The sequence below is a fragment of the Chiloscyllium plagiosum genome, unplaced genomic scaffold (assembly GCF_037043375.1).
Source record: "Chiloscyllium plagiosum isolate Xiang-an unplaced genomic scaffold, Cpla_swu_hap1 HiC_scaffold_11, whole genome shotgun sequence".
Lineage (NCBI taxonomy): Eukaryota > Metazoa > Chordata > Chondrichthyes > Orectolobiformes > Hemiscylliidae > Chiloscyllium > Chiloscyllium plagiosum.
The window spans coordinates 46308039-46334933 of NW_028270149.1; the positions used below are offsets into that span (position 1 = coordinate 46308039).

General features: G+C 41.5%; 1 protein-coding gene across 9 annotated transcripts in view; it reads left to right on the top strand.

Moving 5' to 3' along the window:
* Positions 1 to 26895, top strand: part of dlg3 (discs, large homolog 3 (Drosophila)) — a 546829-nt gene that overhangs the window by 329168 nt on the left and 190766 nt on the right. For 8 of the 9 annotated variants that reach the window (XM_043704756.2, XM_087992017.1, XM_087992016.1 and 5 more), the window contains 3 exons: positions 6174 to 6310; positions 11139 to 11283; positions 11909 to 12059. In XM_043704756.2, the coding sequence (XP_043560691.1) occupies positions 6174 to 6310; positions 11139 to 11283; positions 11909 to 12059 (433 nt within the window). Of the gene's footprint in view, positions 1 to 6173; positions 6311 to 11138; positions 11284 to 11908; positions 12060 to 16722; positions 16765 to 26895 lie in introns of those variants that run through there. The other variant, XM_043704757.2, reaches the window with a different exon arrangement.

Genomic DNA, 26895 nt, shown 5'->3' on the forward strand with positions numbered 1-26895 from the left:
CCATGTCTATCTCTGTGATATAGAGATATGGCTGAGGAGAAAGTAGCCGATGGTTAGCTGCTGCTGCAGTTGTTTGCGCTAGTATGGCTTCTGCCTTTGTCAATTGGGAGGTCACAAGAGGTTTTCCCAGGCTGCAGTGAAGCATAGTAACAGAAAAGTGGAACTGGAGGTGAATGAAGTGATAAACAGGTAACGTAACTTTCAAGGGGTTGATAATCAGTGAGAGAAGTGCTTGGAATACCAGCCATATCTGGGGCCCTTCAATGTAAATGGTCAAAGGTAACCCAGTTTGCCAGTTTCTGTGGAGAAGCTTTTCTCAGTGTACAATCGCTTCAGTGATGTTGGCGAGGTACAAACATAGCGTGGAAGTTATGCACCGTTGGGAAAGAAGGATTTTAGATTTCAAAAGTCCTTAATTTCCTCTGCTCTTCTCAATTATTTTTCCATCTGAATTTGGAATCCACCCTGAGGAAAGCCAGAAGAGGTTGCAATAGCATTTGGATCCTGACCTCATTCTTATGGGACTGTGTACATCCTGCACACTGCAAAAATTGCTTCTTCCTGGCTGTGAAACTTGTGTCCTGTATTCCCTATTTACCCACAGTGTTACTGTTGGATGTCGATGCCATTACAACCATGGACAATTGTGATTAAGCACAATAACCTGTAATCTGTAGTTCAAAACACAGCCAAATCGTAGTAATCAGTTTGGCAAGGAAAACCTGCACAGTTACGTGGTTAAATTGATGGATATGTAAGAAAAACAGGTTTATAAAGACTGGCTAACTAACCCAATAAAATATCATACAAAAGTATAACAAAAATAAGTAAGTTTTCCTAGGAAAAACATTTCCAACAAGGAAACAGGTGATGTGAACATAAATCTGGAGTTTGGTGTTGATGTAATAATCAACATTTAGTTAAGTGATGCTTTAAGTTTTTGAGCATCATAAAACATTTATTATCCATGGTTCAGTAAAACAGACATGGTGAGCATGCGATCTAGTGAAATGACCAGGATCAAAGACAAAATTTGATGAGATCTAGGAGTTGACTCATCCCATACAGTGCTTAAATTGTATTAAAATGACTATATGTTCTCGAATAAATGCCTAGTTATACAGCCAGATCACTGAAGATGAAATCCTCAGCACTGCAGCTGTCTGGTGAGGCTGCATCTGGATTTCTGTCTACTGTTCTAATGTTTGTGATATAAAGAAACCCGGAAGGAAATGGATGGAGATGAGAGAAGAGAGTCGATTTCAGCTATTAAATGAGCAATGAGATGTACAATTTGATAGACTGCAGCTCTTACATCTTAGAGGAAAGTTTTTGTAGGTTTATAAGACAGTTAACAAAATAAAGAAGGTAAACCCAAAACAATTTCAATCAGATTCACTCGTGTAATAGGATCAGAGAACACAGGCTTAGGCTTACAGAGGACAACATTAAAATTGAGGTCACAAAACATTTATGTACACATTTGAATGACTCACAGCAGCAGAATGCCAGCTAGAATGGTTGTAGCTGGAACGTTGCATTTATTTATGACATTACTGGATTAAAAGCTAGACGTATTCTGAAAGTTTAGGATTTACCAGACTAAGTGATCTCCCCTGTTGTGGTCATTTTCTGATTGATAGGATATAATGAGCGGTGAGCCTTAGTGATCAGTGTCAGGACCTCAACTTTTAAAATTTGTTTAAATGACTTGGATAAGGGGAGCAGAAGTATGTTTGCTAAATTTACTGCTTATACAAAGGTAGGTAGGAAAGTAAGTTGTGAAAAGGGCATAAGGAAGCTGTAATGGAATACAGATAGGTTATGTGAGTGAGCAAAGAGCTGGCAAATGAAGTGGAAAAATGTGAAATTATCTAGTTTGGTAGGAAGCATAGAAAGAAACATAATATCTAAATGGTGAGATATTGCAGAGCTCTAAGATTCAGAGGAATCTGGTTGTCCTCATGCATAAATCGCAAAATATTAGTATACAGGTACAGCAAGAAGAAAACGTAATTGAATATTATAATTTCATACAAGGGGAATTAAATACAAACTTAAGGATGTTTTTGTTGTGGTTCTGTTCGCCGAGCTGGAAATTTTTGTTGCAAACGTTTCGTCCCCTGTCTAGGTGACATCCTCAGTGCTTGGGAGCCTCCTGTGAAGCGCTTCTGTGGTGTTTCCTCCGGCATTTATAGTGGCCTGTCCCTGCCGCTTCCGGTTGTCAGTTTCAGCTATCCGCTGTAGTGGCCGGTATATTGGGTCCAGGTCGATGTGTTTGTTGATGGAGTTTGTGGATTCACGAGAGAGGAAGAAAAGGACAACCAACTCCCATTCCTAGACGTGATGGTACAGAGAACACCGAAAGGAGAATTCACCACAAAGGTATACAGGAAAGCCACACACACAGACCAAGTCCTGAACTATGAAAGCAACCACCCCAACACACACAAAAGAAGTTGCATCAAGACACTATTCAAAAGGGCCACAACACACTGCAGCACACCAGAACTGCAAAAAGAGGAAGAGGAACACATGTACAAGGTATTCGCCAAAAACGGATACCCGCGCAATTTCATCAACAGATGCCTAAGAGAACGGAACGAGGACATGCCGCAACCTGAAGGACTAGCCACACTACCATACATCAGGAGCATTTCAGAACTGACAGCCAGATTACTGCGACCACTAGGACTTATAACAGCACACAAACCAACAGCCACCCTCAGACAACAACTCACCAGAACGATACCCAGCATGAGCAAAACTAATGTAGTGTACAAAATCCCATGCAAGGACTGCACAAAACACTATATAGGACAAACAGGAAGACAGCTAACGATCCGCATCCATGAACATCAACTAGCCACAAAATGCCACGACCAGCTATCCTTAGTAGCCACACACGCAGATGACAAGCAACATGAATTCGACTGGGACAACACTACCATTATAGGGCAAGCCAAACAAAGAACAGCCAAGAAATTCCTAGAAGCATGGCACTCATCACGAGCACCCGAGCTACAAATCTTCACCCAAACTTTAAGGATGTTTTGCATCAGTTGTACAGAACATTGATGAGCATTTAAGAAATTATGTAAATTGTTTAGAAGCAGTTCAGAGAAGATTAACTAGACTATTATTTGGAATAAATGTGTTGTTTTATGATGAAGATTGGACAGTCTAAGCTTGTAGTCACTGGAGTTTAGAAGAGTAAGAGGTGATGTGATTGAAACATAAGATCTTGAGGGTCTTTGATAAGGAGTATCTGGAGAGGATGTTTCCCCTTATGAAAAAACCTAGAACTAGAGTTCACTCTATCAAAATAAGGGACAACTCACAAATGACAGAGATCAGGAGAAAATACTTCTTTCATTGCGTCATTAGTCTTTAGAACTCTCTTCCTCAAAGGTGCTGGAAGCACGAGCCTTGAATACACTTCATACAGAGGGAAATAGATTCTTGATAGCCAAGAAGGTGAAAGATTATTGGAAGCAGGTGGGAATGTGGAGCAATTTGATCAACTGTGAGCTAACTGAATGTCAGAGCCATCTCAAGGGACAAAGTGGCTTACTCCTGCTTGTAATTTGTACATATGTACTTGAGACTGTTCTCAATACCATTTTTCATCAAGCTAAATCTTTCTCAGAATTCTATTACTTTTTTAAACCTGAATACACCTTTCTCAAAATATTGTCTTTCGTCTACCTTCATGCCCTCTCTGCCACACCTCTTGCATAAAACTCACCTCCTCCTTCATTCACCACATTACCACCAAAATGCTGATAACTCAGTTTCGGTATCAAGCTGCCATGGTAGCTGACACTGTAATTTATTTCCACTTTCAGGCACTGTACCCCTCCCTTTCAAGTCCACTGTATTCACCCTTCCCTTCACTGTTGATTTGCAAATACTATCATCTTGGATCTCTGCTTTCCCGCGGAAGTTCTTGAACACGTTGTCACCTCCAACTTTCCAGCAACTCCTTGTTTGAACCTCTCCATCTGGGGAATCTTTCCATCTGCAGATATGTGATCAGCTATGATGAATACTGGCTATATCCAGTATTTTCACAATCTCCCTCAACACTTGTATTATCTGGATTGTCAGACTGCTTGACCAATATCCAGTCTTAGATCACAAACAATTTCTTCTAGTTGGACATTGATAAGATCCATCATAAATTCGAGAATTATTTTGCTATCGATTCTATCCATCTACAACACAAATCTCCGTTGTATGAATGGCCAATGTTCACTTCTACCCTTGGCATAGTCCATTTACTGCTGAAACCATTATCTGTGCCTTTACCTCCAGTTTTTTTAACAATTCTAATAATGTTGGGAAAGGCAAAAAGGGGGTGAAATCTTTACAAAAAACAATGATTTGGAAACATAATCAAGGTAACTGTGAGGCCTGTGAAAGTTGTTACGAAAAGCTTTGGAATTTCATTGCCACACAGATAAGGAAGTAAGCTAGACTTCATAAGAGAGTTGATATCTTTCATGAGAAATATTTTTATCTCACTCTGTTTTTCAGACAACTTAAGAAGTAATGTGGCACATTTTTTAAAGAGAAAGCCTGCTATTGAAGGTCCAGCTCATTTCTAATGGATTTCTATTCAACTATCATTACTCCTCCTTTATTGTTATTCAAATCTATGATGTACTTTGGACCCCAAAGCAATTTTGTTTTTCATCTTATAAGCGTGTACTTCATGTATTGTGCACAATAGAGCTGAATGCTATGACAAATCAAAACCCCTTCAGGGGACCACTTCAGACCATTCCAAATAAGTGTGTATTATTTAAGTAATTATTTTAGTGCTACCAGAAGAAACATGAATTATTCTGCTGACGACTCAATTCTCTATGGCTTCCAATCCATCATCTGAATTGCTGCTATGTGTTTCTCTGCCTCATCATGAAGGAGAATTCACCAATTTATCCACAGTCTGCCCATTTTCATTTGGGAGCTTTCTCTCCACATGAGTACAGTTCTGGCAGCTCACCAGTTTTATTACTTTGAGGCTCATCACAAAAATAAGTTAATATTTCTATTAAGTATATCAGGCAGATTGTACAATTGTCAAGCCCATTGCTCCCCTAAATCAAAAATCTCCCCCTCCACCTTTGGCAATGGCCTTCCACAGAGTTTTCAAGTAATTGCCTCTTTACTATGTTCAATTGTTAAATATTTTCATTTTCCAGGTAAGTCTTAGAACATAGAACATTACAGCACAGAACAGGCCCTTCAGCCCACGATGTTGTGCCGACCACTGATCCTCATGTATGCAGCCTCAAATTTCTGTGACCATATGATTGTCCAGGAGTCTCTTAAATGTCCCCAATGACCCTGCCTCCACAACTGTTGCTGGCAATGCATTCCATGCTCTCACAACTCTCTGTGTAAAAAGAGTTCTTCTGAACTTCCAGATTCTGAAGTATTTGAAATATTTGTTACATAAGTCTGTATACATTTTTAAAGTATTGAGGTACACAGTTTGAAACCACTCTAAGCATTGGTATATTCACCTTGCAACTGTTTGTTGCAGTTATTGTGGCTGCCTTTGTGGCAGTCTCTCTCTTCCTGTTTCTCCCAGTGTTTCAAAGAAAGCCCCTGTTGATATATCAAATTGAAGAAATATCTATTCACTGAGAACTCAGTGGTATCTAAAATGTTGCCACTGCTGAGGATGCAAGGGATCAATTAAACAACATGTTCTCCAACTTAAACTTAATACCTCAAGGACTCTAGACATTTTTTAAAAACTGCATTTTCTTAGTCATTCTTTTTCTGTTTGATGTCACTTTTTATTATTTTCCTTCAGGTTATAAATTAGTATTATTTTATCTCCTTTAAATAAAAAAAACCTTGTAATTGGGTCTTTAATTTTGTCTAGTACCATATTTTAATTGAAGTATGATAAAGTTGCATGTTAAAAATAATTTAAAACCTTTATTGAGGCCAATCCAGGGGTTAAAAGAGAGGAACTGATTCACCACTACTTTTCTAGTTGTAATACCAAGCAAATCCAGAAGTCTTGCATATTCTTTCATTGTTAAAACCCTTATAAATAGGCACATCCCTCTTCATCACAGCCTGCACAATCCCTTCTTTATTATTGGAGTATCTCAAAGAAGTAACATTGCTTTTCATACTTTGTCTCTTAGGTCTTGGATTCAGTATTGCTGGAGGAATTGGGAACCAGCACATTCCAGGAGATAACAGTATCTATATTACTAAAATCATTGAAGGAGGTGCAGCCCAGAAAGATGGTAGACTGCAGACAGGAGATCGGCTGCTTGCTGTAAGCACTGATTTATATTCATGTAGTCATATATGTTTATTGACCTTTCTGTTCTTGAATGTGAAACTAATCTGTATTGTAACAGCAAATTGCACATGAACAAAACAAGTTTAAAGAAAGGCCCAGCACTGAAATTCATATTTATTTGCAACAAACTACTTGAAGTAATTGAGAGGTTGGATTGGACACTGTGATTGATGCTGTGCATTTGGACTGACAAAGGCAATTTGCAAGAGCACTACATGGTACTCAAAGCTCACGGACTAAAAAGGTAGTGATTATGTGAACATGACATTTGCTAAGAGAATTAAAGCAGGAAATCATGATGAGAATTTGTTTCTTTTTCAATTTGGAGGAAACTGAACAGCAGTGTACCACGGAGGTTGGTATTACAACCAGCGTTGTTTTTGACATACATTACTGAGCTTGTTCAGGGCACAATTTCAAGATTTTTAGATAGCACAAAACTCTGAAGTGAGGGTGGTAATAAAAGTGCAGCATGGTGGCACAGCGGTAAGCACTGTTGCCTCAAAGCGCCAGGAACCTGGGTTCGATTCCACCTTTGAGTGACTGTCTGTGAGGAGTTTGCATTTTCTCCCAATGTCTGCATGTGTTCCTGCTGGGTGGTGCGGTTTCCTCCCACAGTCCAAAGATGTGCAAGTTAGGTGGATTGGCTATGCTGAATTACCGGTGGTGTCCAGGGATGTGTAGGTTAGGTGTGTTGGCCATAGGAGGTGCAGGGTTACTTGGATAGGTAGAGGAATGGGTCTGGGTGGAATGCTTTTCGAAGGGATGGTGTAGAATAGCTGGGCCGATGGCCTATTTCCACACTGTAGGGATTCTATTCTTGATGAGGATAGAGAATAGTGAAATAGGAAGGCATATGTCACATTAAATTTAATGTAGAGAAGTGCACAGTACTACATTTTAGGAGGGAATGAAAGAGGCATCATTAACTAAATTGATTAATTAAATTTAAACTGATTTGGCTTGGGGATGGAGCACAGAGTAGCTATAAAGTCAACATCAATGTCCAATCAGATATAGAAAAAATGCTAGGACAGTCCAGTAGACTGAGAAGACATGAGCAGGATAAGACACATGGAAGGTCTAGAAAGCCACGTTATATCTATTTCAATACAACAAGCTTGACTGGTAAAGCAATGAACTTAAAACATTGATCAGCGTGTGGACATTGACATTGCTGCAATCACTGAGACACGGTAGAAGGAAGGACATGACTGGCAGCTGAACATTCCAAGGTACAGAAATTTCCGGCATGATAGTGGGGGACGTAAGAGAAGCAGGGGTATTGCTATATTGATAACGGAACCATCACTGCAATAATGAGGGAGGACATTGTAGAAGGGTGTCCAAAAGAAGCCATTTGAGTCCAGCTTCGAAATAAAAAAGGGATGATTACCTTGCTGGGATTATACTGCAGGTCTCCCAACAGTCAGAGGAACATAGAGGTGCAGATACATAGGCAAATCACAGAAGATGTGAGAGAAACAGGGTTTATAGTTTTAGGAGACTTCAATTTGGCTAACATTAACTGGGATCGCCTTGGTGTGAAAGGATCAGATGATATGGAATTTTCAAATTGCATCTAGGAGAGCTTTTTGTTAGAGTACATAAATAATCCTAATAGAGATGAGGCAGTACTAGACCTAATCCTCGGGAATGAAGCTGGTCAAGTATTTGAAGTTTCAGTGACCAAGCATTTTGGGGATAGTGACCATGACTCTAAGTTTCAGAGCTCTTATAGAAAGAGATAAGGATACTTCAGAAGTTAAGTGTCTAACGTGGGGGAAGGCTGATTTCAATGTTACCGGGGATCTGCCAAACATAGACTAGGAGCAGCTACTTGCAGTTGTTTATATTTGAAAAGTTGAAGTCTCTTAAAAGTAGTACAGTGAGAATTCAGGGCCAGTATGTTCCTCTCAGAGTGAAGGGCAAGTACAACAAGTCCAGGGAATCCTGGATATCAAGATATATTAAGAATTTGACAAAGAAAAAGCAAAAGAAAACAATGCATGGCACAGCACATTAAAAATAGGGGAGGACATTCAAATGCACAGAGAATGTTGAAGGTTACTTAAAATGGAAATTCGGAGGGCAAAGAGGGGCCATGAAACTTCTTTGGCAGATGGGATAAAAAAAAACCCAAAGGCTTTTACGTGTATTAAGAGAAAGAAGATTACCGTGGAAAGAATTTATTAGAGACCAACCAGGCAACCAGTCATGGAGCTAGTGAACATGGGTGAGGTCTTAAATGAATGCTTCCCTTCTGTATTCACATAGGAGAACAACATTGTTATTGAGGATTTTAGTTGGGATGGTGAGGTTTTAGAACATGTTAACATTATACAAGAAAGTTCCTTTGTTCAAGAAGAGCAGCAGAGGAAGGCCAGGTAATTACAGACCTATTAATCCAACATCATCGGGAGGGAAATTATTGGAAAAAATTCTGAAGGACAGGATTAATCATTACTTGGAGAGGCAGGGATTGATCAAGGGTAGTCAGGACAAATCTGTTAGAGGGCTATTGTGTCTGACTGATTTACTGAAGGTTTTTGTAAAGTTAATTAAATATATTGATGACAGTAGTGCAGTTGATGTGATTTAATGGACTTCAGTAAAGCCATTGACAAAATCCCACATGGAAGGCTGGTCCCAAAGGTAACAGCCAACGGAATCCAAGCCAAGCTTGCAGACTGGATCCATAATGGGCTTACAAATAGGAAGCGCAGTATGATAGTGGAGAGTTATTTTTGGAATTGGACGTTTGTGACCAGTGGCATACCACAGGGTTCAGTGCTAGGACCCTTGCTGTTTGTTACATACATAGAGTCATAGAGAGTCATAGAGATGTACAGCATGGAAACAGAGCCTTCGGTCCAACCCGTCCATGCCGACCAGATATCCCAACCCAATCTAGTCCCACCTGCCAGCACCCGCCCCATATCCCTCCAAACCCTTCCTATTCATATACCCATCCAAATGCCTCTTAAATGTTGCAATTGTACCAGCCTCCACCACATCCTCTGGCAGCTCATTCCATACACGTATCACCCTCTGCGTGAAAAAGTTGCCCCTTAGGTCTCTTTTATATCTTTCCCCTCTCACCCTAAGCCTATGCCCTCTAGTTCTGGACTCCCCGACTCCAGCGAAAAGACTTTGCCTATTTATCCTATCCATGCCCCTCATAATTTTGTAAACTTCTATAAGGTCACCCCTCAGCCTCCGACGCTCCAGGGAAAACAGCCCGAGCCTGTTCAGCCTCTCCCTGTAGCTCAGATCCTCCAACCCTGGCAACATCCTTGTAAATCTTTTCTGAACCCTTTCAAGTTTCACAATATCTTTCCGATAGGAAGGAGACCAGAATTGCACGCGATATTCCAACAGTGGCCTAACCAATGTCCTGTACAGCTGCAACATGATCTCCCAACTCCTGTACTCAATACTCTGACCAATTAAGGAAAGCATACCAAACGCCTTGTTCACTATCCTATCTACCTGCGACTCCACTTTCAAGGAGCTATGAACCTGCACTCCAAGGTCTCTTTGCACATAAACAACTTGAATGTGAAAGTAAAAGGTTAATTAATAAGACTGAAGATGACATGAAAATCGTGGCTTTTATTGACAGTGATGAAGATGGTCTCAGGCTACAGTATGATATTGATCAGCTGGTAAATTGGGCAAAGCAATTGCAGATCGACTTTTAACCTGATAAGTGTGAGGTGATGCATTCTGGGAGATTTAATAAGACAGTGATATACAGAATGAATGGTGGGACCCTAAGGAGTAGTGAGGAACAAAGGGACCTTGGTCTATAAGTCCATAGATCCCCGAAGATATCAGCACAGATACACACGACGGTGAAGATGGCATACGGGATGCTTGCCTTCATTAGCCAGGGCATAGAATTCCTTTTAACAAGGAAATCCTGTTACAACTTTATAAAACATTGGTTAGGGCACAGATGGAATATTGTGCGCAGTTCTGTTTGCCACACTATTGGAAGGACATGATTGCACTGGACAGGGTGCAGTGGAGATTCACCAGGATGTTGACTGAGATGAAAAGCCTCAGTTATGAGTGGAAATTGGATAGGCTGGGTTTGTTTTCCTTGGAGCAAAAGAGGCTGAGGGGGCATTTGACTGTGGAATATAAAATATAAGAGGCATTAACACTGTACATGGTAAGAATCTCTTCCTCATGACAGATGTGTGTGTCTAAGACCAGATGGCATATGTTTAAGGTGAGGAACAAGTGGTTTAGAAGAGATCTGAGATTTGTTTTCACCCAGAGGATGATAGATATGTGGAATGTTCTGTCTGAGAGGGTGGTGGAGGCAGGTACTCTCATAACATTTAAGAAGCATCTGGATGAGTACTTGAAATGCCAGGGAATAATAAGGTATGAATGAAGTGCAGGTAAATAGAATTAGTGTAGTTTGGTGTTTGTTGGATGGCATAGACATTGTGTGCTGAAGGGTCTGTTTTTATGCTGTGTGACTCGATGACTCTATAATTCTAAATTATGCAATTATAATGTGGTTGCAGGATGAGTGAGCCCCAAATAGATATAGAGATAACTTTTAAAAGGGAATTGGATAAATATTTGAAATGTTAAGGAAAGTTTGAACTGTGAAAAAGGAGCAGGAGCATCTTTTAAATAGCTTGCCCAGATATGATCAGAAAAAAAGCCTTCTGTGCTTCATGATCTTAGGTGTTAAAATGAGAGTGTATGACTTAGAACACTGTAGAGGTGCTTTTATGGAAGGTGTAAATATGAAAGACTTGCTCTTTGTGCTGGACAGGTCAATAACATCAGTCTGCAGGAGGTGCGGCATGAAGAAGCTGTGGCTGCTCTCAAGAATACTTCAGATATGGTTTATTTGAAAGTTGCTAAACCTGGTGGCAGTCACCTCAATGACATATACGCCCCTCCTGATTATGCAAGCAGTAAGTGAACAATGTTATCTTACTCAGAGACATTATTTTTGTGTGTGGTGATTGTGCAATAGTTCAAATGGGTTAATGTAATCCTCATTTTGAAACGGGGAGATAATGACTCACCTAAGCAATTTCTGCAGTTTGTCCCTACTCAGGGAATTACACACATTGTTCTCACGTATCTCTGATGCACTTTTCATGCTAGTATCCTCCACATCTTGAGATACTTCTGCCTGGCTTGGATCACGATGTAGATCTGGCCAACTCTCTGGCTTGACGTAGTCCAGAGTATGTCATTATTACTGTGATGACTCTGAAATTTCAGTAATTCTTGTTATTTTTCAGAGGTGGGTGCGGAGGAGGGCAGGGGTGGGTTGGGGGTTGGGATGCTTTTCCCTGAAAGACAATAGTGAGATTATTTCCACAGATCATGGGGGTAAGTCCATTTCTAAGTTTTCAAAAAGAACATTTTAATGTCCCAATATATTCTAGCACCTGGTATTTTTAAAAACTCTAGCTAGCGTGTTATGTTTAGATTTGATCAGTTGCTAATTGCATTTCTCATTCATCAACAACTAATTGCATTTATCATTTATGCATTATTTATCTATACTAAGTTATCATTCTAATGCAGCATTTTCTGCCCTGACTGATAATCATGTGAATTCCGGTATGAGTTACATGGGTGGTGTTGAGAATAAACCAACATATCCGCTGCCGGCAATCACTTCAGGACGATACTCACCAGTCCCTCGGCATGTGATGGGAGATGAAGACTTCACAAGGTTAGTTTCTACTGGTACATTGCAATAGAATGCTGGGCTGTCACCTTAGGGTGAAAAGATTTTATGTGTCGACTATAAATTTTTCTTAGGACACGGATATGGGATGCTCTGACTATTTTGCAGTTTTCGTGATTGAAGGGAGATCATGTGTGATCAAAATACTACAGTTTGTCATCTGAAGAAATGAGGAACTTGAACAAGGGAAACTAAGTGAAAGCAATGGATTTAGATTTTAGCTTTGGATGTAGTGCATCACACAAAAGCTTTAGGGTGTAGGTTTGCTCGCTGAGCTGTAGGTTTGATATCCAGACGTTTCATTACCTGGCTAGGTAACATCATCAGTGCCGACCTCCAAGTGAAGCGATGCTGTTGTCTCCTGCTTTCTATTTATATCTTTCTCCTGAATGGAGTTCCTGGGGTTTGTGGTAATGTCATTTCCTGTTCGTTTTCTGAGTGGTTGATAGATGGCATCTAGATCTATGTGTTTATTTATGGCGTTGTGGTTGGAGTGCCAGGCCTCTAGGAATTCTCTGGCATGTCTTTGCTTAGCCTGTCATAGGATAGATGTGTTGTCCCAGTCGAAATGGTGTTTTTTTTCATCCGTATGTCGGGCTACGAGAGAGCGAGGCCGGGCACTCCAACCACAACGCCATAAACAAACACATAGATCTAGATGCCATCTATCAACCACTCAGAAAATGAACAGGAAATGACATCACTACAAACCCCAGGAATCCCATCCAGGAGAAAGATATAAATAGAAAGCAGGAGACAACAGCATCGCTTCACTTGGAGGTCGCCACTGATGATGTTACCTAGCCAGGTAATGAAACATCTGGATATCAAACCTACAGCTCAGCGAGCAAACCTACACCCTAAACCTCAACCTGAGCTACAAACCTTCACAAATCTTGCACACAAAAGCTTGATTGTCAACATTGAAAGACTTGGAATGGAGTAAATGGTTGAACTAACTCAGCATAGAAAAATGGTAAGCAAGTTGTTTCAAAAAACAGTGCTTATGAATTAATGGAAAAAGCTGGTGACTAGCTGACAGGGGACGGCCATGCCACTAATAGAGAGGGAATGATTGGAGGATGAATGCTGTTGTGCTAAGAGATGTAATTAGTTTTGTGCTCCACTGTGTCACTGTCATATGCTCAAGACAGTTCTGCAGCAATCCAAGGAATGCATTGCAGGGTAGATTTCTGAATAGGAAACTCCTATAGGATCCTGCAATGTACCTTTAAATTATACAAGCTCAAATTGTTGAAGATATGATTTGGCTCTGACCTTCCACTGTTGCACTCAAACAATGAGTAGCTTCTATTTGAACTGTAATGGAAGCTGTAACATTAGTCATCAGATGCTGCATCATGGTTGGCTTCACAATTATGCTGACGGAGTTGGCCAGCATATTTACCTTAGAAGGAATGGCCTTCAAGTTCTGCATAAAATCATGTGCAAAGTTAATGTTGGACTTGAATAATGAAGTTAATGTGTTATAGCCACATTTGTTGATGACATAAAAATAGGTAGAAAGGCAAGTGGTGAGGATGGCACAAAGTGTCTGCATAGGGATAAAGACGGTATAAATGAATGGGCAAATGGACTATAATATAGGAAAATGTGAAGTTATGCACTTTGGTGGGAAGAATAGAAGAGCTGAATATTATTTAAACAGAGAAAGACTGCAGAGGGCTGTAGCACATAGCTGTTTGTAAGTCCTCATGCATAAATCACAGAAAAATAGCATACAGGTTCAGCAGGTAACAGGGATGGTAAGTGGACTATTCACCTTTATTTCAAAGAAATGAAGTGTAAAACTGGAAAGATCTTGCTAAAACTATTCAAGGCATGAGTTAAGCAATACCTAGAATACTGTGAACTATTTTGGTTCCCTTATCTAATGAAGGGCAAACTAGAATTGGATACAGTACAGAGAAGGATCTCTAAACTGATACCAAGAATGGAGAGATTCTCTTAAGAGGAGAGGTTGTGTCAGTTCGGTCTGTACTCATTGGAATTTGTAAGAATGAAAGGTGAGCTTATTGAAACATGCAAGACTCTTGAGATTGGCAGGATATATATGGAATGGTTGTATACCCTTGTGGAAAAGTCCGAGACTAGAGAACATAATCTCAGACTAATGGATCACCCAGTTAGGACAGAAATTAGAAGAATTTATTTCTCACATAGGGTAATGAATCTTTGGGATTCTTTACCTTAAAGGACTGTAGAGGTTGTGGTTGTTAAGTATATTCATCACTAAGACAGATTTTTTTTATCAGTAAGGGAATCAAGAGTGTTGGGCAAAAGGCAGGAAAGTGGAGTTGATGATTATCAGATTAGCCATAATCTCATTGAATGGCAGAGCAAACTCAATGGACAGAGATAGTCCTCCATGCCCTTTCACAGTGACCATGACATTACACTGAGTATTTCATTGTGAGTACATTTCAGTCTTTTACGGTCAGCTGCTTCATTAATTTCATCATTTGAGTCATCTGCAGCAAAATCCATGTGATCTCACTCTCTGCCAAATTGGAATCTATGCTGCACTGTTCCTCTGGCCTGGCTTCAGGGCACTTTTTCCTAGTGTTTCATGATGTGCAGATTGTATTTATAAAGCCATAATAAATTACACAGGGCAATTATAACTCTAAACCCTAAGTCTGAGAGTGTGAAAGCAAATGACAGTGTTTTTTCCCTTCTGTTTTTTGCTCGAACACTACTGCCTAACAAGGTCTTGCGTATCAGAAAGGACAAACGCACAAGGGTACAGTTGCTAGGAGTTGACAGAGATAAAGCTTAGACCACATGCAGCTTGTAAATCAAAGAGACTGTCAGACGTTTGCAAAACCTATGGTGAAATTGGTATGTTATTTGTAACAGTTCTTCTTTAAATCCACATCACATGCCATTCCATCTTTCCTACGTCAAACTTATCATGTCATGCCAAAGTACTCATTCCTCTTACATCATTCCCTCTTACCTTTTATTCTATTCCTTCTTCCTAGGCCATCAACAACCTCTATTTCACATTTCGTTTGCAGCTCCCCATCCCTTCCCACTCCTACACTGTTGATTCTTTCTCCAAAATTCCTCCATGAAATCCAGCCCATGCTTTTTTAAACATCCTATTCCTTTCTATCCCCTTCCCTCTCTTGTAGTCCAGTCTTCCCTCTCTTCTTCCCTGCAATTCCCTATTCCCCATACTCTGCTCACTACTTTTCCTCCCATGTCTTCCCACCCATGCTACAACGAGTAACTGAGGCCAGTGAGCTGGAGCACTGGAGGCCAGTAACCAAGGCTGTGGACCTGAAGCCAGGTAACCAAGGATGACAAGCAACGAAAGGTGGGGTTGAGTAATAAAAAAAATCTATGCAGACAGATCAAAACTTTTATTTTGATAGATTGTAGGATAAAGGGGAAATGGTTGAATGAGCATAATGTCAGCTCCAATGATTTCTGCTGTGCTGCAGAGAAGATCTTGGGCTTAGTCACCACAGTGTTGAACACTATTTCTTCCATCAGAGTGAAAATTTGCATCATGTTTGTACCTCACCAGTTAGCCCTGTTACCAGTGAATGTGTAACACCTTGCCTGCTTTAGAAATAGGGAAAGATGTCACTGAGTGTGTCACAATGTGCTTGGATGATGTGCCTGTCATGATTGAATAGTTGGCAATGTGTAAATGCTGTGAGATTAGGGTGTGTGATTTGTAGTGATGCCAAGTATAGAAGGGTGAGGTGAACTTATGAATGCAGAATATTAGTCATTGTTGATTTAAAAAAGTTGGTAGATGTGTGAAGAGTTAGTGGCAAATTGAGCAGTGTGTGAGGCTAGTGTTGCCATCAGTGAAATATGGGTTTTTAAGATGCATTTACTGATTTTGGCCAGTCATGTTGTCATTGTATTTCTTATATCACTGCATCCAGGCATGTGGATCACTGCAACAATGGCCACAATGAATATCAGTTCCCAGCATCTATCACTGTTCTGATACCTTGTGTATGAAGGCCTTTTCTCCTTCTTCATACGTCTTGGACAAAAGCTTCCAGTGCTTCAGAGAATCTTGAAGCTTGCTCTCTGCTGTACTGTACCATTCTTCTATCTTTTCCAAGCCACATACGCTTTAAAAATGATTTTCAGCACCTGCTTCAGTCAATCGATGTCCTGTCCATGACATGAAGGCTTATCGTGCAGATCAGTTCATGCTAGCCTTTCATAGTTTCTGTTACTTTCTTAGGCATGTGTGCTCTCAATATTGTTCTTAATCAGCTGCTCCCTATACTCAGATAAATGAGCAGGCAATACAAAGTTTACATTTTTACACATCAGAATCCCTGCATTTATTTTTAATCATTGTTGAAATGTTTAACATGCTTCCTGAGGTCTACAGCCTCCATTTACACATCTACTGGAGGCAATTAAAATCAACATCTGTATCTCTGCTAGTATATTTCTCTATTCTGATCTCTCTCTTACCCCTCTGTGTTGTGCGGAGTATGTCTACCTTTCTGGACCAGTGTATTTGTTATTTTAATGACTGTGCTGTAAGATTGGATTGAGTCTGCCTGTAGGTGGAGTGATTGATTTTGCAGCAACCAATTGTATTGCAAAAATTAAAATCAAGGAATTCAGGGTGTGGATTGAAAACTGTAGCTATCATGGCTCAAGACTTTCAGTATCGAGGGGCTGAGTGAGTACTGGAATATTCTATGCGTAGTCTTGAGAATAAGGATAAATTACACAGTGCTTGGAAATATAGTAAATGTTCTCCACCTTTATTATCAGAGAATGTTAATTTGCATCTTTATCAAAGTACTTCCTGGTTATTTAGCAGGCTGCAAGTCCTTTTATTTTGGGCGTATGCTGTTCAGAAAGCAGCAAAGCGCAGAGCCTACATGTCAATCATTTCAATGTAGCACAACTTTCTCACAGGCCCTGCCTGTCAGGCATTTAAATCCTACACAACTGTACTGTGTAACATTTAAATTCTAATATTAAAGTGTTAGCACTGAAATAGAGGGAGGGCAATTATAAGTTGAAACTTGTTGATTTAATCCTGTATAACTTGAAAGTCCACATTTGCAGTATCTTGTGGAATTTCAGGCAACCAACCTTGAAGATCATATTGATGCACTGTAGAATTTTAGAAGCATGATCCGTGACTACAGCAAAAGTCATAAATTGTGAAAAGGGACTATTGGAATTCCCAGTAATGTAGCACTGCCGTAGTGTTTCACTGATTTTAAGGTAACTTTTTCAAGGCCTTGCACCATTGTTGGGGCCTTGGGCACAGCCTGAAAACGTTAGAATATTGCTGCCTGGCTAGCTGTGCTTTGCTGTTCAGTTTTATGAATGCGTTCCTATGGTGTTTTTAATGCATGTTTTCCAACATTCACTGCCTGTATGTTAAATATGTTTTAATGTGACCAATGTCCTGATATGGGACTCAAATTCAAGCTTTTAACTCTGAAGCAAAAGTGTTATGACTAAACCAGGTTAACATATGGAGAAATCTTGATTGCTTAGAGAGGCTGAGAGAGAGAGAGAGAGAAAGAGAAAACAATTTCTCATTCAGCACCATTAATGGAAACTACATAGTATTGTACCAATTCAAAAGTGCATCAGTGATGTCAGCATTTTGGGATTTAATGCCTGCGTTTAGAGTGCTCCATAAGGAGGAAGTGTTCTAAGTTTTTAAAAATGTATTTTACTTCAAGGAACTCCAAACACTGGTGTCAATGCTGGGATAATCTGGGGTAATAATTTATGGAGGAATTGTACTAAAGCAATGGAATTATCTATGATTGGATGTTGTGGTTTTTGTTCTTGTAGTTTTAAAAAGCAGTTCCAATCTTGCTAATGTGCTGTGCTATTTAAACAATCCCACTTCTCTTAGCAACCACAACTTCAGGTGTGATTTCAAACTGGTTAGAAAAGCTAGATAGCATGTTGGCCTTTATGTTTTCACACTGGTCAGGAACAATTTGGCAACTATTCCATCTCCTTTAGGCAATAGAAATGGTAATGGAGTATAATGTCTGATGATTGCCCAAATTTTCTGACAATTTAATAGATCCTGGATTGAGGGGAGGTGGTCAGTGCATGAGGCAGTGAAGTGTTTTGGATTGTTTTCTGTTGTTGTGCATAGACATGATAGAAAAATGCCATTTGGCCTGACTGGGACATTGTGGTGTTTATTGACTAGATTTTCTTCCGGCCAGACAGTCGTTATTCCAAAATTGATTGGATGTGCACATGAGGACCCTGCAGAATTCCTATTGTGGCATACTGCAAAGGAATTGTGCAGAAAATTGAATTTTGTACTGGACCATTCCTCTATGGCTGGAAAGTCTCAATTGAAAGCAAAGACTTTGGAAAGTTATGACAAAATTAAATAAATTAGTTACTCCAGCAAAATTAAACTGTTAAATACATAGTCAAACTCCTCAATAGCTATTTAACAGACCCTGCACTTCCCTCACACACTCAGAAATAAACCTCTCATAGACTCCTTATGTCCCCAAACTCTGAACTAACACCCTCTCCCCAGGGACTGGCCCCACGTACCACTTTGAGAAACCAATACAGATTTGACAGGCCTTCCCTGCGCCAGCACCACACACCCCTTCTGCTTGGTGCAGTTGGAGCTGATCCCTCACATCTCAGGTTGCAGCAGCTGACAGTTGTGAAAAAGGGATGTGGTTCACCTCCTTTGGCAGTTCTGCATTACAGAAAAATTGTCAGTTTAGAAATCTGGCTCTGCAGTTCTGAGGGAGCATAAGCAGTCCTTCTTTCGTAAAAAATAAGGGTCGAAGTGGCAGTCTGTTTCACTTGAGCCTACTCATCTAAACCTTTTAGCATACACTTCTATTCTTTTTTTTCCTCCTGTACTGTCATGGGAACACAGAAGTGCTAGAATTTAATTTCAGTATATTTTGCTTACAAATGACTTACATCCATAGATGATTGTGGATGTAAATTTAGTTGCTGTCTTAGGAGGAATCCTGGAAAGTCCGGTGTGAAAGGTTTAGAAGGTGCAGAATTCTTAAAATGCATCCAGGATAACATTTTAAGCCAGAACATAGAATATGCTACAAGAAAAAGGGTGATTTTAGGTACCTTGATTTTAGGTAATGAAACCAGGCAAACAGTTGAAGTGCCTATGGGAGAGCATTTTACAGACAGCGATTGTAAGTGTGATAGATTCATGATTGTTCTGGAAAGAGACGAAGATGGGCCTGAAGTCAAAGTTCTAAACTTGGGGGTGTGGGGGGAACTGATTTTAATATGATCAGATATGATTTAGCCATAGTGGACTGAGAGCAGATGCTTTTAACAAAATCTGTGTCAGAGTAGTGGGATGCATTCAAGAAGTAGATAGGGAGGCCACAAAATCAGCATGTTCCAATAAAAGTAAATGGTGGGACCAAGAAATCCAAACTCTGGATATTGAAGATGTACAAAATTGGATAGAGACAGAAAGGAAGGCTTATGGCAGATACCAAGGGCTCAAAACAGCAGAGAAATACAGATTATATTCAGGGAAACTTAAAAAAGTAAATTAGGAGAACAAAAAGGTTTCAGGAAAAATCAAGGAAAATCCTAAGTTTCTGTGCAAGTACGCTAAGGGTAAGAAGATAATTAGGGAAATTGTAGGGCCTATTAAGGACCACAGTGGTAATTTGTGTTTGGAGTTGGACGAGGCAAATAGGGTTCTAAATTAAAACGCAGTTTTCTCCAGCGTGAGGGATGATGTGAGTACAGAGATCAGGGAGAAGGACTGTGATATAGTTGAAGAACTAGCTTTCAGAGCGCTGCTTCTTAATCAGGTGGTTGTGGAGTATCTATTTCAGAGCAGCTTTGTACACCTAAGTCCAACAGCGGCATCTCCAAATCATAGTTAAAGAAATTAGCATAGGCAGAGAAGAGGTTCTGAATGTTCTGACAGGCTTAAAAATAGATAAATTGGGGGGTTGAATGAACTGTATCCCGGGCTGTTGAATGGGGCAAGGAGAGAAATACTGGGGATGCAGGCAATAATCATCTCTCGCCACAGGAAAGGTGCCAGAGGACTGGAGGACATTACAATCTAGTACCATTATTCAAGAAGGCAGCAAAGGATAAACCTTTAAACAACAAGCTATTCAGTCTAACCTCAATGGTGGGGAAACTATTAGAAGCAATTCTAATCTGCACTTGAAGAAGCAGGGATCAACCAAGAATGGTCAGAAAGTTTTGTTAAGGGGAGGGAAACTTGATTGAATTTTTAAAAGAGGTGTCCAGGTGTGTAGTTGAGGGCAATGTATTTGATGCAGTCTTCTTGGACTTCAGGGCTTTTGATAAGGTTGCAGAAGGGAGACTGATAGCAACGGGAAGAACTCAAGGGATCCAAGGAATTGCAGCTAATTGGATCCAGAATTAGATGAGTGATGTGACGAGAGTGTGATGTCAAGAAGTGTTTTTGTGACTGGAAGTCCGTGTCCAGTCGGATTCTGCAGAGATCAGTGTTGGGGTACTTGCTGATTATGTTATATATGAATGATTTACACTTAAAAGTAGAGCATAGATCTGTAGGTTCATGGATGATATAAAAAATATGGAATGGTTAATCATGAGGAGAGTAACCTTTAGATGACAGAAGGATATAGATTGACTAGACTGTGACAAATGGAATTCAATCTGGATAGACATGTGAGGTGATTCACTTGGGCATGACAAACAAGGCAAGAGGATACATCATGAACGGTAGGACCCTGAGAAGTACAGAGAATCGGGGCACCTTGGTGTGCATTTCCCAGTCCTTTAAGGTTGCAGGATAGTTGGATAAACCAAGACATAGAGTTTAAGAGCAGGGAGGTGATGCTGGTACTGTATAAAATGTTTGTTAGGTCACAGCTAGAGTATTGTGCGTGGTTCTGGAATCTAGAATTTAGGAGGGATGTGATACACTGGAGAGGGTGCAGAGGAGATTAAGCATCACTTGGCTGGAGAGATTTTATTATGAAGTGATTGGTGGTGGTTTCCTTGCAGCAGATGAAACAGAATGGGGACGTGACTGAGACGTGTAAAATTATGAGGGGGATAGATATGGAAGACAGAAAGGAACATTTCCCCTTTGTTGAGAGATCAATGACTGCAGTCATAGATTTAAGGTTAGTGGCAAGATGTTTAGAGGAAAGACTTTTTCAACTCAGCAGGTAGTAAGAATCAAAAACACATTGTCTTTAAGGATGATAAAGGCGAAAACCTTCATAATGTTGTAGTATTTGGATGAGGACTTGCAATACAAGCATACAAGTCTACGGGCCAAGTACGGAAAATGAGGTTAGAATAGTTAGTTGTTTGTTTTTAACTGGCAAAGACTCGATCAGCCGAAGGCCTTTTTCTGTGCTGTAGATCTCTATGATTCTATGACCCAAAGAAGCCAATGGAATGTCAAACAGTAACTCTTCATGGGGAGACAGACAAGTCAAAATAAGCAACCTTCTGTGGCTCCAGAGATAACAAGGTTAAATATAACTAATCCCCCCCCAAACCCTCAACAGAAAGCAATGTTCTGTGGATTATGTTCCAAGCCGCAGATATATTTGTGGTCTTCACTTTCAAGAATACACAGAAACAGGTGTTAAACAGATGGTTCAATCTTAATCTGGGAGTGCATAGTGGGTGAATGTGTGCTGGGAAGATCACAGTTGAGAAACTCAAATTATCCCTGCCCTGCCCTGCAGATAAAAGGCAGTTTATGTTTCTTTGCTGAAGTTGAAAAGTGGAGTGCTGAAAAGTATGGTCAGGCAGCATCCGAAGAGCAGGACAATCAATGTTTTGAGCATGAGCTCTTCATCAGGAACATGGGGATGGCCCAAGGGAGCTCAGAGATAAATGGGGTGGGGGGGGGGAGCTGCTGATAACTGGGAATGAAATAGGTAGATGAAAGTGGGAGGTGATGGTGTTAGGTCGGAGGGGAGGGTAGTGCAGATAGGTGGGAAGGAAGATGGACAGGTAGAACAGTGCCAAATTGGAAGGTTGAATCTGGGATAAGGTGGGGGGAGGGGAAATGAGGAAACTGGTGAAATCAACATTGATCCCGTGTGGTTGGAGGGTTCCAAGGTGGAAGATGAGGCGTTCTTCCTCCAGCTGTCAGGTGGCTAGAGTTTGGCGTTGGAAAAGGCCCAGGACTTGCATATCCTTGGCGGAGTTGGGGGGAGGGAGGATGTTAAAGTGTTCAGCCACAGAGTGGTGAGGTCATTTAATGCATGTGTCCTTGAGATGTTGTCTAAAACATTCTGCAAGTTGGCGTCCTGTCTCCCCGATGTGGAGCAGACCACATCGAGAGCAACGGACACAGTAGACGACATGTGTGGAAGTACAGGTGAATCTGTGTTGGATGGAGGTTAGGGGAGAGGTGTGGGCACAGGTTTTACACTTCTTGCAGTGGCAGGGGAAGATGCTGGGAATAGGGGGTGGGTTGGTGAGGGGTGTGGACCTAACAAGGGGGATGCAGAGGAATGGTCCCTGCGGAACATATAGGGGTGGGGAGAGAAATACATCCCTGGTGGTGGGGTGCGTTTGTAGGTGGCGGAAATGATGAAGGATGATGCATTGTATCCGGAGGTTGGTGGGGTGGAAGGTGAGGACCAAGCGGGTTTTGTCCTTGTTGAGATTGGAGGGGTGGGGTTCGAGGGTAGAATTGCGGGAGGTGGAGGAGATGCTCTGGAGGGCATCGTCGACCACGTGGGAGGGGAAATTGCAATCCTTGAAGAAGGAGGCCATCTGGGATATTCTATGGTGGAATTGGTCCTCCTGGAAGCAGATGCGGCAGAGGCGGAGGAATTGGGAGTAAAGGATAGCATTTTTACAGGAGGTAGGGTGGTTGGAGGTGTCGTCCAGATAGCTGTCGGAGTCGGTTGATTTGAAGGAGATGTCTTTGTTAAGTCGGTCGCTGGAAATGGAGATGGAGAGCTCCAGGAAGGGGAGGGAGGTGTCCGAGATGATTCAGGTGAGTTTGAGGTCAGGATGGAAGTTGTTAGTGAAGTTGATGAACTCTTCAATCTTCTTATGGGAGCACGAGGTGGGTCCGATATAGTCATTGATGTAGCAAAGGAAAAGGTGGGGAATGGTGCCGGTGTAGCTGTGGAAGTTGGACTGTTCCATGTACCCGATGAAGAGGCAGACATATCTGGGACCCATGTGGGTGCCCATGGCTACCCCTTTGGTCTGGAGGAAATGGGAGGATTTAAAGGAAAATTTGTTGAGGGTGAGAACTAGTTCAGCCAATTGAATGAGTGTCCTGGTAGAATGGTACTGGTTGGGTCGGTGGGAGAGGAAGAAATGAAGGGCTTGGAGGCCTTCATCATGGTGGATGGATGTGTACAGGGGCTGGATGTCCAGGGTGAAGATGAGGTGTTGGGAGCCAGGGAAACAGAAGTTGTGGAGGCGCTAGAGGATGTGGGTGTTGTCCTGAATGAGGAGATCCTGGACTGAGTGGGACAGGACAATGTCAAGGTATGCAGAGAAAAGTTTGGTGGGGCAGGAGCAGGCTGAGATGATGGGTCACCTGGGATGGTGCGGGGTTCCTGGACTGTGAGGTTGGAGGTTGTTAGTGGGAGACCCCCTGAGATGATGAGGTAGTGGATGGTCTTAGAGATGATGATTTGGTGATTGGAGGTGAGGCGGCAGTAGGAAGAGATATCCATGAGTTGGCGCCTGGCTTCAGCAGTGTAGAGTTGAGAGTGTGGTGCTCGAAAAGCACGGTAGGTCAGGCAGCATCTGAGGAGCAGGATAATCGCCATTTCAGGCAAAAGCCTTTCTTCAGGAATGAGGCTGGTAGCCTTGGGGGTGGCTCCCAGCCTCATTCCTGATGAAGGGCTTTTGCCCGAAACATCGATTCTCCTGCTCCTCAGATGCTGCCTGACCTGCTGTGCTTTTCCAACACCACAGTCTCAACTCTAATCTCCAGCATCTGCTGTCCTCACTTTCACGTAGTTCAGCAGTGTAGAGGTCAGTGCGCCAAACCACGACTGCAATTACGCCCCCTCCCCACCGTCTGCTGGTTTGATGGTGAGATTGGGTTTGGAGCGGAGGGATTGGAGGGCTGTGCATTGCAAGGGTGAGAAATTGGAGTGGGTAAGAGGGGTAGACTGGTGGTCAATGTCACAGCGGCAGTTGGAGATGAAGAGATCGAAGACGGATAACAGACCAGCATAGGGTGTCCAAGTGGATGGTGTGTGTTGGAGGCGGGTGAAAGTGTCCTTGGAGGGTGGATGGGAGTCCTAATGGAAAAAGAGGTGGAGGCTGCGTAAGAAAAGTTCGATGTCACAACACATGTTGAATTCATTGATCCAGGAGCGTAGGGCGTGAAGGTGAGGCATTTACTGAGGACTGAACGTTTATCCTCAGTGAGGGGGAGGTCTGGGCAGATAGTGAAAACACGGCTGGACTGGGAGCTAGGACCTGTTGCGGGGCTGGAGTTGGAAGTGGGTCGGAGACTGTCTCTGCAGTGGGTGTGGTTATGGGATCGTGGGCGACATCACCAATGGAAGTGATGCTCACCATGGGGGTCAGGGGGCAGAAGCAGTGGCTTCGGTGGCATCCATGGGGGGCAGAAGTGACGTAACGTGATGTTCGTGATGTTGTCAGCAGTGTTCTGGTGAGTGACATTGATGGGGTTGGAAGTGGCTGAGAAAGCAAGTGAAACCAGAAAGCAAGTGAAACTGCAATTGAAAGGAAACAGGACAGAGTCCTTCCAGTTGATTTGCAAAAGCCACATCCCAAAAATGAGTCACTCACCTATCAACATCAATGGTACACTATCATCCAGTGTAACAGCTTTTACATCTCATTGTGAACTCAGTGAACTCAGTCTGATCTGTATATCTTTAATATTTATCATATTTTTGGACTCACTCCTTACTTCCAACCTATGTGCTTCTTCTCACGTCTAGTAACTAATCAATTCCTCTTTTGTCAATTCAAAAAAGCCAGATTAAACTGTCTCCTTTTAAAACTAAATATATTTGGTTTGAGAGAAAGGCATCCAGGAGGGAAGAGATCTTTTGTAAATTAACCTTTTTGCAAACAACTGAGGAGGCAGGTGAATAAAGAAGGAGAGCCATTTCATTCCTCCTCACCAGGGCACTTATTTTGGGATATCCCTTCCAAAATAGTGATAAATTAGGCAATCTCACTCAGGGATTATTCACAACAGTGATCATCTAGTTTCCTCTGAAATTTATCTATGCTGTTTGCCTCAGCTACTCAGTATTGTAGCATGTTCCAGTTCTTAACTATACTGAGTAAAGAGTCACAGGCATTTAAGGATATTTTTACTTAGTTCCTCCAATGATCAGTCCATGGTTTAGTCTGATACAAAAAAACAGGAGTTCCATGACTGGACTGAGGGGAAGTGGGATATATCTGATTAATTCTCTGATGGAGTATGCATTGAAACCTTAATAATTTGTGCCTGAATTCTTCCTCAAACAAAGGAACAAAGCTGTGGGAGAACATTGAATCACATGGGAAATGCAGTGTTAGGTCCCTGATGTCTGGAGAAGAGAAGCAAATTATCCCTGTGGTAGAGGATTAAAAAAAAGGCAACATTGACACCACAATATGGACAGCTTGCCGTGTAATGAATACTCATTAAAACAACTTTTATCAATTCAGTGCTACCTTTTGCAGTTAAGTTGCAGACAAATCAAGATCCTCACATTCTTGACTGGTTAAAATATAGCATGAGAGTGAGGCAACCATTGAAGTGAAAGATGAGTCAGTTGGAATTCTTGCCATCACACAGAAATTTTGTTGGAATATGGAATAGGAAGCTGAGAAGCATTGTGAGGGAGGTCCAGAGTTACTGAGTGGAGTTTGAGAGTCACTCAAGTGAGAATGGGAATTATTGAGGGGAGAATCAGAATGAGCTCAGGGATTATCATAGGAACACATGACTTAGGAGCAATAATAACCCATTTGACGTTAGTGCCTGCTCCACCAGTTAAAAAGATATGCGTTGATCTTGTTGTCTCTTGGCTTCTTCTCTGTTTGGCCCCCAGACCATACCCTTGACTTGCTTGTCTATGACAAGTTTAACTCAGCCTGTGACAAATTTAATGACCTAACCTCCCCTGCTTTCTAGAGAAGAGAATTTTACATATTCTTCAGTCTATGGGAAAGAAGTTCACATCTCCATCTTAAAAGGAAGACCTCTTAAACTGGATCCTCCATATTTAGTCTCCCCCACAAGATGAAATGTTATCTTAGTACCCACCCAATCAATTCCTCTCAGAATCTTACATGTTTTAATAACAGTGACAGCTTAAGGCAAAAATGAGCTCAGGATCCTGGAGCTTGGTGACTGTGGAAAAGGCCATGCTTAAAGAAACACAATGTTTTTGGTGAAGACAAGTCACCATTCAAAAGCATACCATTGCCAAGATTGACCTCTGTTAAACCTTTGGCAGAGGAAGAATAGTGCAGCAGAATATGGAACTTTAGCCAGTCTAAAGGGGTCAGAAAACCAACAAAAGGTGTACCTTGCGTAGGCCCAGATGCTGAGGACAGTAAGGAGGGAACCACCCAGAGTCCAGTCCAATGCATGTCACAAATAGGGTCAGTTGTTTGGACCATTTTGGCAGCACTCACCAATATGCACCTTAAAGAATCTCCATGATTATGGATTTCCATGATTATGGATCTCCAAAATTATAGTCATCTATTGCATGCTAGGTTAAAAATCACACAACACCAGGTTATAGTCCAACAGGTTTAATTGGAAGCACTAGCTTTCAGAGTGCTGCTCCTTCATCAAGTGGTTTGGAGGACA